Here is a 15,600-nt window from a genome sequence, read left to right on the forward strand (position 1 = left end):
AACTCGTTTGAACCAGTTTCCAAATTCAAATATTTAGGAGTAATATTAACAAATGAAAATTATATTAAAGAGGAAATAAAAAGTAGGTTTAATTCAGGAAATGCATGTTACTTCTGTCTTCATAAACTTTTGTCTTCTCGTTTAATATCTAAGAAACTAAAAGTTAAAATATACAAAACAGTAATTTTGCCTGTAGTATTATATGGATGTGAAACTTGGTCCCTTACATTGAAAGAGGAACATAAATTGAGAGTATTTGAAAATAAGATCCTTAGGAAAATCTTTGGACCTAAAAGGGATGAGGAGACAGGTGAGTGGAGAAGGTTACATAATTTAGAACTACGTAATTTGTATTCATGTCCAGATATTATTAGAATAATTAAATCAAGAAGACTTAGGTGGGCAGGCCATGTGGCACGAATGGGAGAGGAAAGAGGAGTTTACAGGATTCTTGTTGGGAAACCTGATGGTAAGAGACCTGTAGGAAGGCCAAGACGAAGATGAAGGGACAACGTTGAGATGGACCTAAGGGAAATCGGTAGGGATGGAAAAGAGTATATAGAACTTGCTCAAGATAGGGAAAGATGGAAGGCCTGTGTTGCTGCAGCCATGAACCTTTGGGTTTAAGAAGGCTAGGGAGTTAGTTAGTCAACCCCTTTTCTGAGGAGCCATTTTTTTTCATAATGGTGATGGTGTAATAAAGCCATAAATCCAAAAAACTAGATACACATTTTGAAATGTGATCCTAAAACATTTAATTTCTTAAGTAATGTGAGATTGGATGAAAATTAATTGATTCTTGCACCAGAGTGGTATTCCTAGAAGTGGATGAACTGGTAACAGTCGGAATAACTATGCAATACATTCTAATAAATGGCCAACTCTGCTGTATCACCGCAGTTTCGGCTAGCATCACTGAAAAAAATTGTAATGATATGTTTATTATTATTCTGATTTAATGATAACATGTGATACAGAAAACAGACAACAATAACGAAACACATACTGTACTTGTTATTTTAAAAAATAGGCAATGGGAATTTTCGATAAGTGAATTTGAAATATTAAAAGGGGTGTAAGCGGTGACCGTTTCTTGAGACACCCAAATGTCAACCTCTCTTCCACGTAGTACACCCTGAACTGCATTTTGCAGACTAATGAGGCTCTGTCGTCTGGACCCATGGAAAATATAATCCTCTATGGGACCTGTAGGCTGTCTATATGTGTTTTTGATTGTCCCTCCATTTATTTCATCATTCATCCTCATCTTCACCAGAGATCTTGGCAGAAAAATTAAGATAAATGAATGAATAAAAATATATTTTTTTGGCTCTGAATTTTAAAGTTCATGCACTAGAAGAAAAATTTTCAAGTGCCGGCGACTGGGTACCCTGTATTGTTCTACCCGTGGGTATCAGGAAATTGTATATCGATACTGTATCAGTATTGGCCAGAATTTCATATTGATCCGTCCCAAATTTGTAGGATAGTGTCGCAGACAGGTCATTCTTTGCATGGCTCCATGAAACCTTTAGTTTAAGATCTTTTTTGAATGACAAGTCTTCATCTGTCCCACACCATGGCTGTGCAGTCTAGGGCTTCATGCTTTGGGCTCCAGCTATGGGATTCACGCAGGTTTCGGTCTCCTGAGGGAAGCGTAACAACTTTTCTCCTGAGTTTTCGGCCAGTATGGGACTGGTGGCTACCCACCATTGTGAGGAAATTTGGGAGTAGTGCAACCCGGTCACAGAAACCTACAACAATGACTTAGGGTTTGTCGTGCTGACCACACGTCACCCCGTAACTGGTTGGATGGTCTCACACTTCGCATGAGGGAGTTAGTAGAATCAGGTGGGAGTGAGGTAGACCCAGGCCCTCAATGGGCTGTTGTTGCTACAGGTTATTTATTTACTTAGGTCTTTGTCTATTCTAAAAGTGCTCCCCAGTGCTTAGCACCATGCCACAAAGGCATATAGGGGGTGTGGGGGTAACACTCCACACTTCTTGATCCGGTCGTGAGTGGGGGTGATGTGATCAGCATCATGCCCCTGGCCACCTTTACCCCCCAGGGTTTCCCCCAGGTACCCATGTCATTTAACGCTGGGTGGGCGCCAGGGTCGCTTCCAACGTTAGAAAAGTTCCCAGATTTGAACCAGCCGGGGATCGAACCTGGGACCTTGAGCATGGTAGTCAGATGCGTTACAGACTGAGCCACCGCAGCCACTTCGTCTATTGTACCAGTGTTTAAATTATTTCCATCTGCTGCAAAATGTTGCTTCTTATTTCTATGGAACTATATGAAATTAAAGTTTTCTCACTGACAATGAGAGGCTACGGCTTGGAAAATTGAGTTTGGAATGAGACTTCATGTAGTGATAGGGTACCCCAGGCCCATAGCCAAAATTGATCTCAAGGGGGGGGGGGATGCTATATTATAAAATTAAAGTATGTTTGTGTGAGGTAGGGGGTTGTTCATTAAGTTAATATAGGACATAGAAAATCTGGAATCATTCAAATATACGAGGTGTGGCTAGAAAAAAACCCGGATTGATGTTGCTGTCGACAAATGGCAAGGGCGTCAAGGTCAAGCGGTGCATGAGTGTATAACGTGATATCCTGCCTATCGACTGTGTAATTGCCTAGGCTGCGCGGTGCTCAGTTTCACTGTAGCTTGTGGACGAAGTGAACCGTACATCTGTGCTCCGTCAGAAAAATATTAAGTATGAAAGTAGAACAGCGTATCAATTTAAAGTTTATTATGAAACTCAAAAAATCCGCCACAGAAACGTATGGTTTGTTGAAGGAAGTGTAAGGAGATGAGTGTTTATCACACACACACAAGTGTTTGAGTGGTTTCAAAGGTTTAAAGAGGGACGAGAAGTGATTGCAGACGACTCGCGTCCTGAACGGCCTTGCATGTCAAAAACGGAATCAAACATTGCAAATGTCAGTGAATTGATTCGAAAATATCTTCGTTTGAGTATTCGAGCTATTGCAAAATAACCAACATTATTACATCATGGTGCTGACGACCCTTCGTGAGCAAGTAAGAAGGCGACGACCTAATTTGTGGAAAAGCAAGTCATGGATTCTTCCATCAGCAAAATGCTCCTGCCCACACGTCATTATCAGTCAAGGCTTTTTTTGGCTAAGCATAGGATCTCAGTGTTAGAACATCCACTCTATTCGTCGGATATCGCTCCGTGTGACTTTTTTTTATTCCCAAAGGTCAAATCAGCACTGAAAGGGACCAGGAAACAAAAGCGACGGAGGTCATGAAAATGGTTTCAGAAAATGATTTCCAGCACTGCCTCCAGCAATGGAAGATTCGTATGGAGCAGGATATTGATAGTTCAGGGGAGTACTTTGAAGGGGATAATGTTCGCATTGTACAATATAACCAATAAGAGATTTTGTAGCAACAGTCTGGTTTTTTCTAGCCACACCTCGTATATATACAGTTTATTTTCAATATGTTGCACAAACTCCTTCTTCCCACTCATAGCTGAAGTCAAGAGAAAATATACTTTCTGCTACTTTGACTTAGGCTTGTAAATTAGATGAACGCATGTTACATCTGTTCTTCGTATTGTGTGCATTCAACCTTTATCAAGTTTTGAGCAAAGTAATGTCTGAAGTCTACATTTTCACTCGTCACTGCAAACACATTTTACAAAGCAGTTTTACCAAACTTCAGAGGGGGCTGATGGCAATGCCAGGGGGCTCACCCTCCCCCCCCCACCAGCCCCTGCCTGGCTACGACTCTGGGGTACCCTATAGGTATCGTAACGAAGCTGTAAGCCTGTACATTTTCAAGAAGCTTCAACCTGACTATGGGTCATTCACTTGTTCTACCAGCCGCTTACTCCTCTTAGGTATTACAAATATGCCAAGTCAAGTGGTAAGCAGATTTCCTGAGGTATTGTGTAACAAACAAGCTAACAGGTAAACAGTGAGTAATTTTGCTAAGACAATAGGAAGGAATAAACTTGACAAATCGGCATAGAGGAGAAGAGGCACTCTTTTGATTGACTAGGAATAGTCAAGAGAACTCTTTTGGTTGCTCTTCCAACAGGCTGAGTCTGCCTGATTTAGGCTTACAAACAACCAGAAGCCTGGAGAAAGTTTTTACAGGCTTACACTTCATTCTTTGATTTGGGCATCAGTCTTCAAGTATTAGACAGGTATTTATCCTAATTTCACCATGTATGATTCAGGTTCGAAGGTTCTAAAATCAAAGTGCTCACTATTTGCCATTTCCAGTTCTTTTCTAGTGTATCTTGTTTAAGTAGTACCTCTTGGGGCGTTACCATCAGGCCAACTTACTAACGAGTAAGACTCTCCTCTGAGGATGAAGGAGATTTTAGTGTACATCACCCAATAAGTTAATCAGAAATGGCTGGTCCGGTCGCTCATTCGAAAGAGTGATACGGTATTGATATGCCAAGGTACTAGCACGAACTAGAGTGCGCGTCAAATCTCCTGCATATGGCCTTGAACGGCTGAACAGCACCAGCAAATCACAGATGTGCGGCGTTGCCTAGTTCCGTGACAAGGCATTTCGCTCAACCACGCTGTCTCTTTTCTGTGTGAGATTTCAACATGGCACCGCTGCAGTGCGCTCCTATTGGCTATCGCCATATGCAGGAGATTTGACGCACACTCTAGCCAGGTATTTCCGAGAAAAAGCACTCCATGAGGTGAAGATATTGTCTGACTTCCAGGTGACTGTGACCTGGTGGTAGTGTATCAGTTTCAAATACTGAATGTTCCATGTTCTCTTCACCTTTAATTGCCCTTAGCTTTCTTTATTAACTTGAGCAACTATTTATTACATTTTATTAAATAATTTGTTGAAATTAGGATGAAATAATTTTTTATTTAATTTTTTTTTGGAAGTACTCCTTTTTAATGTTTTTCACTTTTTGTTTATGAGAATGATTTTTTATGATTCTTTTTTTTCGATTTTCTCATCAATTTAAACATTTGCACATTAAATTATCCACCTGTTATATTTGACAAAATACACCATGTTTCAAAATGATTTCAACTATAAAAACACGTTCCATGAGCAATGCAACATAATTACCGATCGAATATTCCGTGAAATACATTCAAACACATCCACAAGTGTTTTTTTTTTGTTGGTTTTTTATGGTCCCATTAGTTCTAATTCTGCTGCCAGATGCCAAGCTAACCAGTTCTAAAATGGCAACAACCATGCAAAGTTTCATTGAAAGTAGACTGATAGTTCTTGCGGAAAAAGTAATACCAATTTATAAGAGCTGCAGTGTTGCCAGTTTACAGATATAATTTCGAGAATTTTTCTTCTAGAGTCAGCCCTATTGGCACTAGATGGACCAAATTTGTAGGAAAGCACAATAAAAGACCACTCTTTGAGAACATGCAGTGCCTCTTGTCCTATTTTGAAGAAAACAAGTACAGCATTTTTGCAAGGGAAATTTTGAAAATTGGACCTTTGGCCCCTGGACCCTAATTATTGTTGAAGTGCTCTCTTGTTTTCATTATTACATGTAAAAGTTAAATATATCAGCAAAAAGTTGTGGTGGAGGAATCATAGCCAATTTTACATGATCTATCCCATAATGCTCAGGTATAGACAAAGGCCTTTTTCGAACTATGCTCGTTAATAGTATTAACAATGGATATATATTTTTTAATCGAATATGTCATACCTTCGTATGTATACTAAAGATAAAAAAAGAGAGAGCTGAAATATCAGGTGTAGTTTTCAAGAAATGGCATACTATTTGCTGCCACGTGATACTGGGATATGTATATATTCCGTTAATCCTCAACGGGTTTACACGTGAGACAGGGGAAATCGACGAACGAACATATGCAAACATAATATGTTGGCAGCCTCGTTTCGAATATGCAAAATATAATGTTGTAACAATTTATTTGAAAATTATACCTGTCTCGTGTATCTCTTGCGATTGTTGATATTGCATGACACGTGAAATACTCAGTGGTGATGTTCAAACAGGGTGCTAGGATGCCAGGTGTCTCGGGTTTAAATCCTAGCCTAGACATTGGTATTATTTTGTTATTTTATCATATCATCACACTTATCCTCATCTTCGTGATTAGCCAAGAGTGGCAAAAAAGCGAAGTAAAATAGTCTTGAATTTCAGTCTGCCTATTCTTTGTCTTGGTCAGTTTATAAATTCTGTAAATGCTTCTTACAACATCGCAAATAACATTAATGTTTTGGATTTTGCTCAGGCAACACTCCCAAGTTGTTGTTTTCAAGTCGTCTCTCTTAACGAGAAATGCTAGTGACAACCCTGCCATGTGTCCCTGGAAGTTATGTAAGAGCAAGCATTTGCTGTGTTGGGTTGCATACATAGAGGATAGAATTTAAGTGCTTATAGTGCGGAAACTAAGCGCTTTCGAGGTAAACTTTATAGGGAAAAGTTACTTGTTTTTAAGATATCTACCCGCACACAAGCGTTGTTGAAATTGTTTTGCGACACCTGTAAATATATGTGTGTGTGTGTGTTCGTGTGTATAAATATATATATTCGCACAGACAGTGGAACCCAGATTTTACATTTTCCCTCGTTGTACATTCAATCTTGATGGTCTCAGTGTATCAAAATGTTGAAAAATTTTCCTCAATTTTGCATTTTCGTGCATTTTAAGATTTTTCAGCTTTGTTCCCTCAAAGGCATAAAATCTAGGTTCCACTGAATATCAACATGCGTAGACATAATCAAACTCTTACTCTATGATTATACCGTAATTTATTTATTTACAGTTTATTTAATTTCAAGGCACATATTAATTAATATATAAGGTTTCAAAAATTACAACAGTATTTAAGAGTAAAATTGACATTGACTTTTAAAACAATAAAATACAAGGCCGAAGTCTCATGAAGGTTGAGAATCACTGATTATCCAGCCTGCATTTTTTGCTGAATTTTCCACACAGTACTTCTCCCATGTGTACAAAATCATGAGTTATTTATAGGAATATTTAACACATCGAGAAACAGATATGCTATTATTAGTAGGTAATAAAATTCAAATTACTAACATATACAGTTAATAGTATTTACTCAAATGGTATTATTAATGAGAATTTGTAACATGAAGAATTTTTCTTTGCAGACAAATATAAATGTACAGGTATGTGTAAGTGTGAGGTTTTGAAACAAATCACGTGATCCACTTGCACGCTTGGGTTTTTCAAGCACCTCAACACTGTTTTCATACATATAGTGACTGTTATTTTCTTCAGCTTTATTAAAAAATTATGGTGAAATACTTGAAAAGTGAAATAACTGCTTAGTTAATGTTATCAAGAAAGCTAGGAAGTTGAAGAAAATCATATTTTGAAGACAGAACTAAACCTGATAGAAGTCCGTTTTCCTTGAGTTAGGCCTCCCTGATGGAACAGTGGTAGCATCATTGCCTTGTAATCAAGAGTCCTGGGTTCGATACCAGGTGGAGGCACATAGTGGTTCGGATCTCACTTTAAACTGTAGGACCAATCCCTGTTAGCCTTACTGTGGATAAGGTGGACTTACAACATCCAAATCAATCAATTCTTCAGTTAGAACCAGAAAATATTGTTTTTATTTTGCATTTTTTTCATTTTCCAGCTTTTTAATTTTTAGGTCATTTTTCAATATTTTTTGTTGTTTTTGTTGCATTTTTATCATTTTTTAGGCTTCTTTTTGCCCCTTCCCTGTTGTTTTATGCAATTGCTAGCACACTCTTACATTCATGATGGGTGCTGTAAGTGCACTTTTGAGTATTACACATGTGAAGTTTTGTGTTTCCGCATTGCACAATTGAATAGCTATTTCCGATTATTTTCGAAGGCTCTCTGCCTTTATTCACTAAGGGTACAGCATCTGGAGTGTAGATGGTAGGGCATCACTTATTTTTTAGTTCCTTTTGAGCTGTAGTTGGAAAGCAGAAAGCACAGCAGACGAAAGACGCCAAAAAAACATACACCAGCACCACCAAATGGGAGAAAAGCAACTACCGCTGCCTGGGAACTACCAAAGAAGTGATGCCCTACCATCTCCACTCCAGACGCCGTACCCTTAGTGAAAGAAGGCAGTGAGCTTTTGAAATTAATCGGAAAAAGCTATCCAATTGTGCAACGTGGAAAGTCGAAATTTCACATAGGTAATACTCTTGCATATTTTCTAACAAGTATGCCATTAGTCGAAAATATAATCAATGCAAGATTATAATCTGAAGCACAGCTGTATTTTCAGATGCTGACCAAGTACTGTATCATTCTGTACCACTGTGAAAGGAGGTGAATGACTTATACAGAAAAACCTTGCGGTGTTTTCTATGTAACGTTGAAGAAGAAAAATATATTAGCACTTAATTGCTTTCCCCCCCCCCCTTTGTTTTGGTAGTTTGAAACACCAAACAATGGGTTTGATTGAATTATTCATCTACTCTCTTGTAATTTATGAAAAATGAAGCGTTCATTTTAGGAGTGAAAATCATTTTCAGGTTATTTTTTGTAGATGTTTTAGGTCATCAGCTTCCGAGCCCTAGTTATCAAAAACAGTAACAAACTCAATATTGAAAAGAATCCAGTTGTATGCCTGACATTGATTCCTATCTAAACTACAGGGTGTCTGAAAAGTCAGGCAACCAAGACAAAAAGCTAACTAATATACACTTTTAGTCTTCTTGTATGATACATTTCAACTCTTCTTTTTCATCTAGTACTGTCCGTTGACATCACCAATGTTTACAGTGCACTTCATAATTTCAAATATATATACAAGGGTTCTTCAAGGTTGACCGGGATTTTCGTACGTAAAAAATCGATGAATAGCCGGATCATGATGAAACGTGCGGGTGACGTAATGTATTCCTTCGCGAGTAACTAGCGCCTGGCATGACGTATTTTGCGCATGCGCAACAGTTGCAGCGAACATGGCGGCAAGCAGTGTGTCTGTGGCTGTGGAGCAGCGGTGTCTAATCAAATTTCTCGTGAAGGAAAAAGTGAAACCAGCTGAGATTTTCAGACGATTGCAAGCACAGTATGGTGAACAAACGATGTCGCGGACAAGAGTGTACGAATGGTGTGAGCAGTTTCGCAAAGGATGGGAGCTGGTGACAAATGAAGCGCATGGACACATTCACCCGACTGCAGTCACACCAGTGAATATCGCACGTGTTGAGCAAATGATTGTTGAGAACCGGCGAGTAACAGTGCGGGATATTGCTGCCGAGGTGAATATCAGTGTCGGGAGTGTTGAGACAATCATTCACGACCACTTACGCTTCCGCAAAATCTGTGCAAGGTGGGTTCCCTGCCAGTTGACATTTGATCAGAAGTGGACACGCAGGACGGTCTGTGAACAGCTTCTGAATCGGTTTTGAGCAGAAGGTGATGAATTGTTGCAATCCATCATCACGTGTGATGAAACATGGTTGCACAATTCAACCCCAGAGACCAAAAGATGCATCATGGAGTGGCGGCATAAAGGTTCCCCGCCCCCCCCCCCCCCCAAGAAAAGCAAAACGCAGCCGTCCGCTGGAAAGATCATGGCAAGTGTCTTCTGGGACATGAAGGGTGTTATCCATGTGGATTTTCTGGACAAAGGGAGCACGATTAATGCCCAGTATTACTCCACATTGTTCAGTGGTGCTGTACGAAAGTCCATTCACAAGAAAAGACCTGGGATGTTGTCTGGAAATGTCATTCTTCTCCATGACAATGCCCGCCCTCACACGGCCAATGTGACAACAACAACTCTGGCCGACATGCGCTGGGAAGTTCTGCCCCATCCCCCATACAGTCTGGATTTAGCCCCCAGTGATTATCATTTATTTGCACCCCTTAAAGACCATCTGGGAGGGAAGAAATTCACGACAGACGAAGTACTGCGGAGCGATTTCCTCCAGTGGCTACGACAACAACCAAGTTCTTTCTACGCCAAAGGAATTTGGGAGCTGCCAGAACGATGGCAACGGTTCCTCGGCGCTCACGGAGAATACTTTGAAAAACTGACATAGTTTGGTGTTTCTTCTGCTAACAGTTGGGCTGAAACGTTCGTAGGCTGACTCATAGATGGCGTTACTAGAATTAAATCCATGTGATTTTTTCTTAGTACTAACCTTCAAAAGATACGTGTATAAATTTCACAGCTGCCGGATAATTATTTTGTGAGATGTAGCATTGTGAGTCAAGCAGCTTTTGTTATTGTGAAAAAATGGATAAAAAAGAATTTCGTGTGTTAATACAGCATTGCTTTTTGGCGAAAAAAAATACTGTTGAAGCCTAGGCTTGGCTTGATAAACATTATTCGGACTCTGCACCAGGAAAGTCAACCGTTGAGAAGTGGTTTGCTAAATTTGAACGAGGCGAAATGAGCATCGAAGACGATGCACGCAGTGGACGCCCCAAAGAGGCTGTTACCGACGAAAACATAAAAAAAGTCCACAAAATAATTTTAAATGATGGTAAAGTGAAGTTGATCGAGATAGCTGAGACTTTAAAAATATCAAAGGAACGTGTTGGACATATTGTGCATGAATATTTGAACATGCGAAAGCTGTGTGCAAAATGGGTGCCGCGCGTGCTCACAATCGATCAAAAGCAACAACGTTTTGATGATTCGGAGCAATGTTTAGCGATATTCAACCATAATAAACACGAATTTTTCCGTCGATATATTACAATGGATGAAACATGGCTCCATAACTATACTCCAGAGTCCAATCGACAGTCAGCCGAGTGGACTGCACGTGATGAACCGAATCCAAAGCGTGGATTGCCAGTCGGCAGGCAAGGTTATGGCATCAGTATTCTGGGATGCGCATGGTATTATATTCATCGATTACCTCAAAAAGGGCCAGACCATCAACAGCGATTATTACATAGCGTTGTTGGAGCGTTTAAAGGATGAAATCATGAAAAAACGGCCCCATTTGAAGAAGAAAAAAGTGCTGTTTCATCAAGACAATGCACCGTGTCACAAATCAATGAAAACGATGGCAAAATTATATGAATTAGACTACGAATTGCTTCCCCATCCACCATATTCTCCAGATCTGGCCCCCAGTGTAATAAAAAAACATGTTGGTTACCATTAGGAAACCACTATATTTGCTTTTGAGCACTTCTGAAGTTCTCAAACATTGTCCAAAAAGCAAAAACAGTGCAAAATCAGTCTTTCACTTCTGATTTCACTGCAAATGTATGTGATTTTCCGACTATTTGATCTGCAAGAATGTATGCTGTGATTTCGACTCTACCTAGTGATTTTTTACTTTTGAAACTCTCCAATTTACACTATTTTAAAGATAATTGATGCAAAAATGTATTTTTGTAACTCTAGTTTGAGCTTACGTAGCATTTTTCGATTTTAGTGTTAGAGACTTTTTCCAGGAGCAACATGAAGCTTTTGTGAGCAACTGTACTTTCCTGTGAGCAAGCTCGAATACTTTTTTCAGCCTCATACCTTCCCCTCCTCGTAAAAAAAAAATATTGTACTACTTCGATGTTACATCTGAAATTCTGAAGCGAATAGTGGTTGAAAACTCGTTTGATAAGTAAAATGTTTCTTAACTTAACTTAATGTTTCAATTATGAATATTTCAAAATCTATACATTACTGTACATTTCCTTTTTTTTCCTGCATGCACCTTGACGAAAAAAAAACAACATAAAATTGATTGGAAACACAGGCAAATCCAGGGCTGGCTCAGTAGGTCAGCGGTAGAGAAATGGCACTGTATGTGAGACACAGATTTGAGTCCTGGTGGAGCCTGCATTTTTCACTAAAATTTCTACATATTAAGTCTCCTCTACATGCAAATCATAAAGTATTTGAACCCAGGTCTCTGGCATACTGTGTCATTGCTCTACCACTGAGCTACCGAGTCGGCTTAGCTGTGCCCGACTTTTGGCTGTCGCTGTTTTACCTGTGTGGAATCGTCTCTGTCTCCTGTGTATGGCAAATCTTCATCTCCACGCTGTGAGAAACCAGGCAACATTGATGTCTACAGTATTTCAAAGACAACAGATTCCGTTGCGGTTGCACTAGCGGAGAAGGTTCCACACAGGTAAAACAGAGGCAGCGAAAAATCAGGTGAAGTGAGGCCGGCTCAGTAGCTCCATAGTACAGCAGTGACACGGTATGCCAGAGATCCTGCGTTCGAGTCCTGGTCGAGCCTGCATTTTTCACTGAAAATTCTGTGTAGTACATCTCCTGTGTGTGTTAAATCATAGTATATTTTTTGTGTGGAGCAATTTTTTTGTTTGATGTGTATTTTTTGAGATATTTATGTTTTTTATTACACATTCTCTGTGTGTGTGTTTGTGTGATCTGTTGTGTTGTGCTGTTTATCAAATAGAGCACATTAATTCCTTTACTTTTGAAAAATAAATAACATCATTTTCATCTATGGTGCTTGTTATGAATTAAACTTTCGTCAGATTACCATTGATCTTGCTTGTTTTCAGGCCACAGGTGACCCCATTTGTTGTATGGCGGCTTCGGAGAAGATTCTAATCATAGGGAGAGACTCTGGCACTCTTCAGCGATACGCCCTGCCGCAGGTGGCTCTTACAAACAGATACACTCTAAATTGCCGACCTCATAAGCTGTCAATTAACTGCAATTCTACGTAAGTATCTACACTTAATTAGAAAAAAGGAGAGAGAGAGAGAGAGAGAGAGAGAGAGAGAGAGAGAGAGAGAGAGAAAGAAAGAATTGTATAACTGGTCAGTTCACCCTTCACCCTAAGGGCACCTGCCGCTCCTCCAACATTATATACACCCTCATTTGCCAAATATTTGGTGAATTCTACCTTGGTGAAACCTCTATCCCCCTGAACCTCAGAATCAATAACCACCGTTCCTCAACCCAAAACTCTGACCTTACTGTCACCACCCACACCAACAGCTATAACACCACCTTTAGCAACTGTTTCCGAGTGGCCATTATCCACTTATTACCCCCCATGCACAGACACCTCTTTCCGCAAGTGATGGGAAAGGGCCTCCCAGACACAACCTAGTCACCCAACATGCAGTAAATACTGGCAATAGCACCTTCATGTCAATGCCCAATGTCTGTCTCTTCTTTCTGGCTACACTATGATATACCAACCACATCTTCAATAGTCTGTGTTTCTACTCCATGAACATGAGGCCAGACTGCAAAATATAGGAAGTATTTCTTATTTGTGGTAAGCATTTACTGTCTTCCACCTCACATATTTTTTGTTTATCCACCTTTTGACACTTACATTTCCTCATTCTATTCCTGTGTATACTTAATTGTAGATGTGCACATTAGTTAGCTCTGTGTAACATATCATTGGTTGACTCTGACTTAATAATGCATCTCAGGAAATGACAATGCACCTACTACTATATTGAAGAGCCACTGTAATGATTGTTTTCCTTTCTTTAACCTTTAGCCTCCCCTATGGTGTAGCGGTAACATTGTTGCATTGTAATCAAGGGGTCGCTGGATTGATACCCGGTGGAGCACATGGTGGTTCGGATCCCACTTTAAACTGTAGGTCCAGTCCCGATTAGCCTATCTGTGCATGAAGTGGACTTAAAACAACAATTCAAATTCAAAACTCAATTATGAATCTCAGGAAATGAATTAACTACTGTACTGAAGATATTTTCATTTCTTTAACCTTTATCAGGCTGCAAGGAATAAGTCTTCCCCACTGCATGCATTGCACTCCAGACAGCTGGGATAACTCTTCCCAGCACCACATGGCAGCAATTAGCATGTAGATTTTTTAAAACTACTTTCAGTTCTGTCTTTTTTTGTTCATTATTTACATATGAAGGTTTGAGATTCTCGAATCACAAAACAATATATCCATTGTTATTATTAGCAAAAGGAGTTTGAAAATGAAAATCTTTTCCCTCAAAATATTATGGGATAGATTCTATAAATTGGCTATTTACTCTTCAGTCGACACTTTTTGCTGATGTATTTACTTCCACATGTAAAAATGGAAACAATATGCGACAATTTGGGATCCAGCAGGAAACATCTATTTCCAGATTTTCCGAAAATTAGTTTTCTAAACATTTTCCGTACTTTCACTTTTTTTCCCCCAAAATTGGTGAATGTGCATTACATGTCCTCAAAGAGTGGTCTTTTGTCATGCTTCACTGCAAAAGTGATATTCCGAAAAAAAAAATTCCATAAGCTGGCAAGACTGCTGCTCTTCTACATTGTTGTTATTTTTTCCCACAAGAAGTATCAGCCTATTTGTAGTGCAACTTTGTGTGGTTGTAAGAATGTACAATGGCTTCCCTATCTGAACCATTGTTTCAAAAACTAATCTTTCCAGGATTGATTCTGTCAACTTTTTCCTCACCATAAAATACTTTCTCTGAGACCTCAATAAACCAGATATTATGTCTATCTTGAATATCCAACCACCATACGCTCGTCCCGAACTAGAGGACATGAGTTTTTTACATAAAATCGTCAATGGTAACATTAAATCCAAATTTCTAGTCAACCAATTTCATCTATGAGTCCCCACATGGCCAATCCACAATCTCACTACAAGGCTTTCCCTTCAACAGCGGCCTCTTTTCTGTAGGCTTCCCTGCTTATACAGTGCGTCTCACAGTCGAGTTGTTCGTGGAGCGGCAGCTAGTGTGCTGGGCAGTAAGAGTGTGTCTACCGGCAAACTAGATGCAACATCCGCGTAACTGGAACTGCTAGCTATGTAATGAAATAAGCTCGTACCATTACGTGGACAGTTACATTTAAAATGAGCACGTACCTTGTCACAAGCGGTATTGGAAATGATGTCCTCTTGCATCCACTCATTTACGGCATTTTTTTTAAAGGAAAATAATCACTAACACGTATCAGTTCCTCCTCTTCTGGAATGGCTTCAGTTTCTCTGCTTCTGTTTTCTTTAAATTTTTTTAATGCATGGCTTCAGGTTTAAAAGCTTGGTAGCTCGCCACGAAGACGACTTGAAATGTATGTTTCTTGTGCAAGGCGCCAGAGGGATGTGTGAGGAGTATGTTCCAATCATGCTCCAATGTCGTCTAGTTTCTCCTCAGTAAGCACATGCCATTTCACTGTTTGCTTTTATCAAGAACAGACCCTGTTTCCCTAAATGTGTTCACAAGTTTTCGAACACTCTCTCTGTGCGAAAGAGGAACATCTGGGAATTCTCGCACAAGAATTCGTAATGACACGAGAGTGGTACATAAAAATTTGTTGGTTTACATTTTACATATAGCATGGTATCATATACTGCAGAAAAGCACCCGTAATACGTAAACTAAAAAAACAAACAGTCTAAAACACTTGTAAATACCTTAACACTTCACAAGCACGTGCAGACTGGACACCAACAGTCTGGATACTGAAGCACTGACGTGTCCAGTGCCAAGCCCAGCATACAGCTGTGGTTCTAAATGCAGGCAGACACACACGCACACAGTCCGGCATGCTGGCTGCTGCTCTGCAGACAACTCAATCGAGAGATGCACTGTATAATAGCCTGCTTTCAAATGTTGACATATTTTTGCCAGGTCACAGTTTGTGACAATTGTTAACAATGTGTGTGCAACTTTAAT

General features: G+C 39.6%; 1 protein-coding gene across 2 annotated transcripts in view; it reads left to right on the forward strand.

Moving 5' to 3' along the window:
- The window catches only part of Oseg4 (intraflagellar transport protein Oseg4), a 134,603-nt gene that overhangs the window by 57,334 nt on the left and 61,669 nt on the right, over window positions 1-15,600 (forward strand). The window contains exons 12-13 of one of the 2 annotated variants that reach the window (XM_083115762.1): window positions 7,140-7,157; window positions 12,481-12,644. In XM_083115762.1, coding sequence (XP_082971888.1) covers window positions 7,140-7,157; window positions 12,481-12,644 — 182 coding nt within the window. The remainder of the gene's footprint in view (window positions 1-7,139; window positions 7,158-12,480; window positions 12,645-15,600) is intronic. The other variant, XM_083115763.1, reaches the window with a different exon arrangement.

This window comes from Lepisma saccharinum (genome assembly GCF_977018435.1).
Source record: "Lepisma saccharinum chromosome 12 unlocalized genomic scaffold, izLepSacc3.1 SUPER_12_unloc_1, whole genome shotgun sequence".
Lineage (NCBI taxonomy): Eukaryota > Metazoa > Arthropoda > Insecta > Zygentoma > Lepismatidae > Lepisma > Lepisma saccharinum.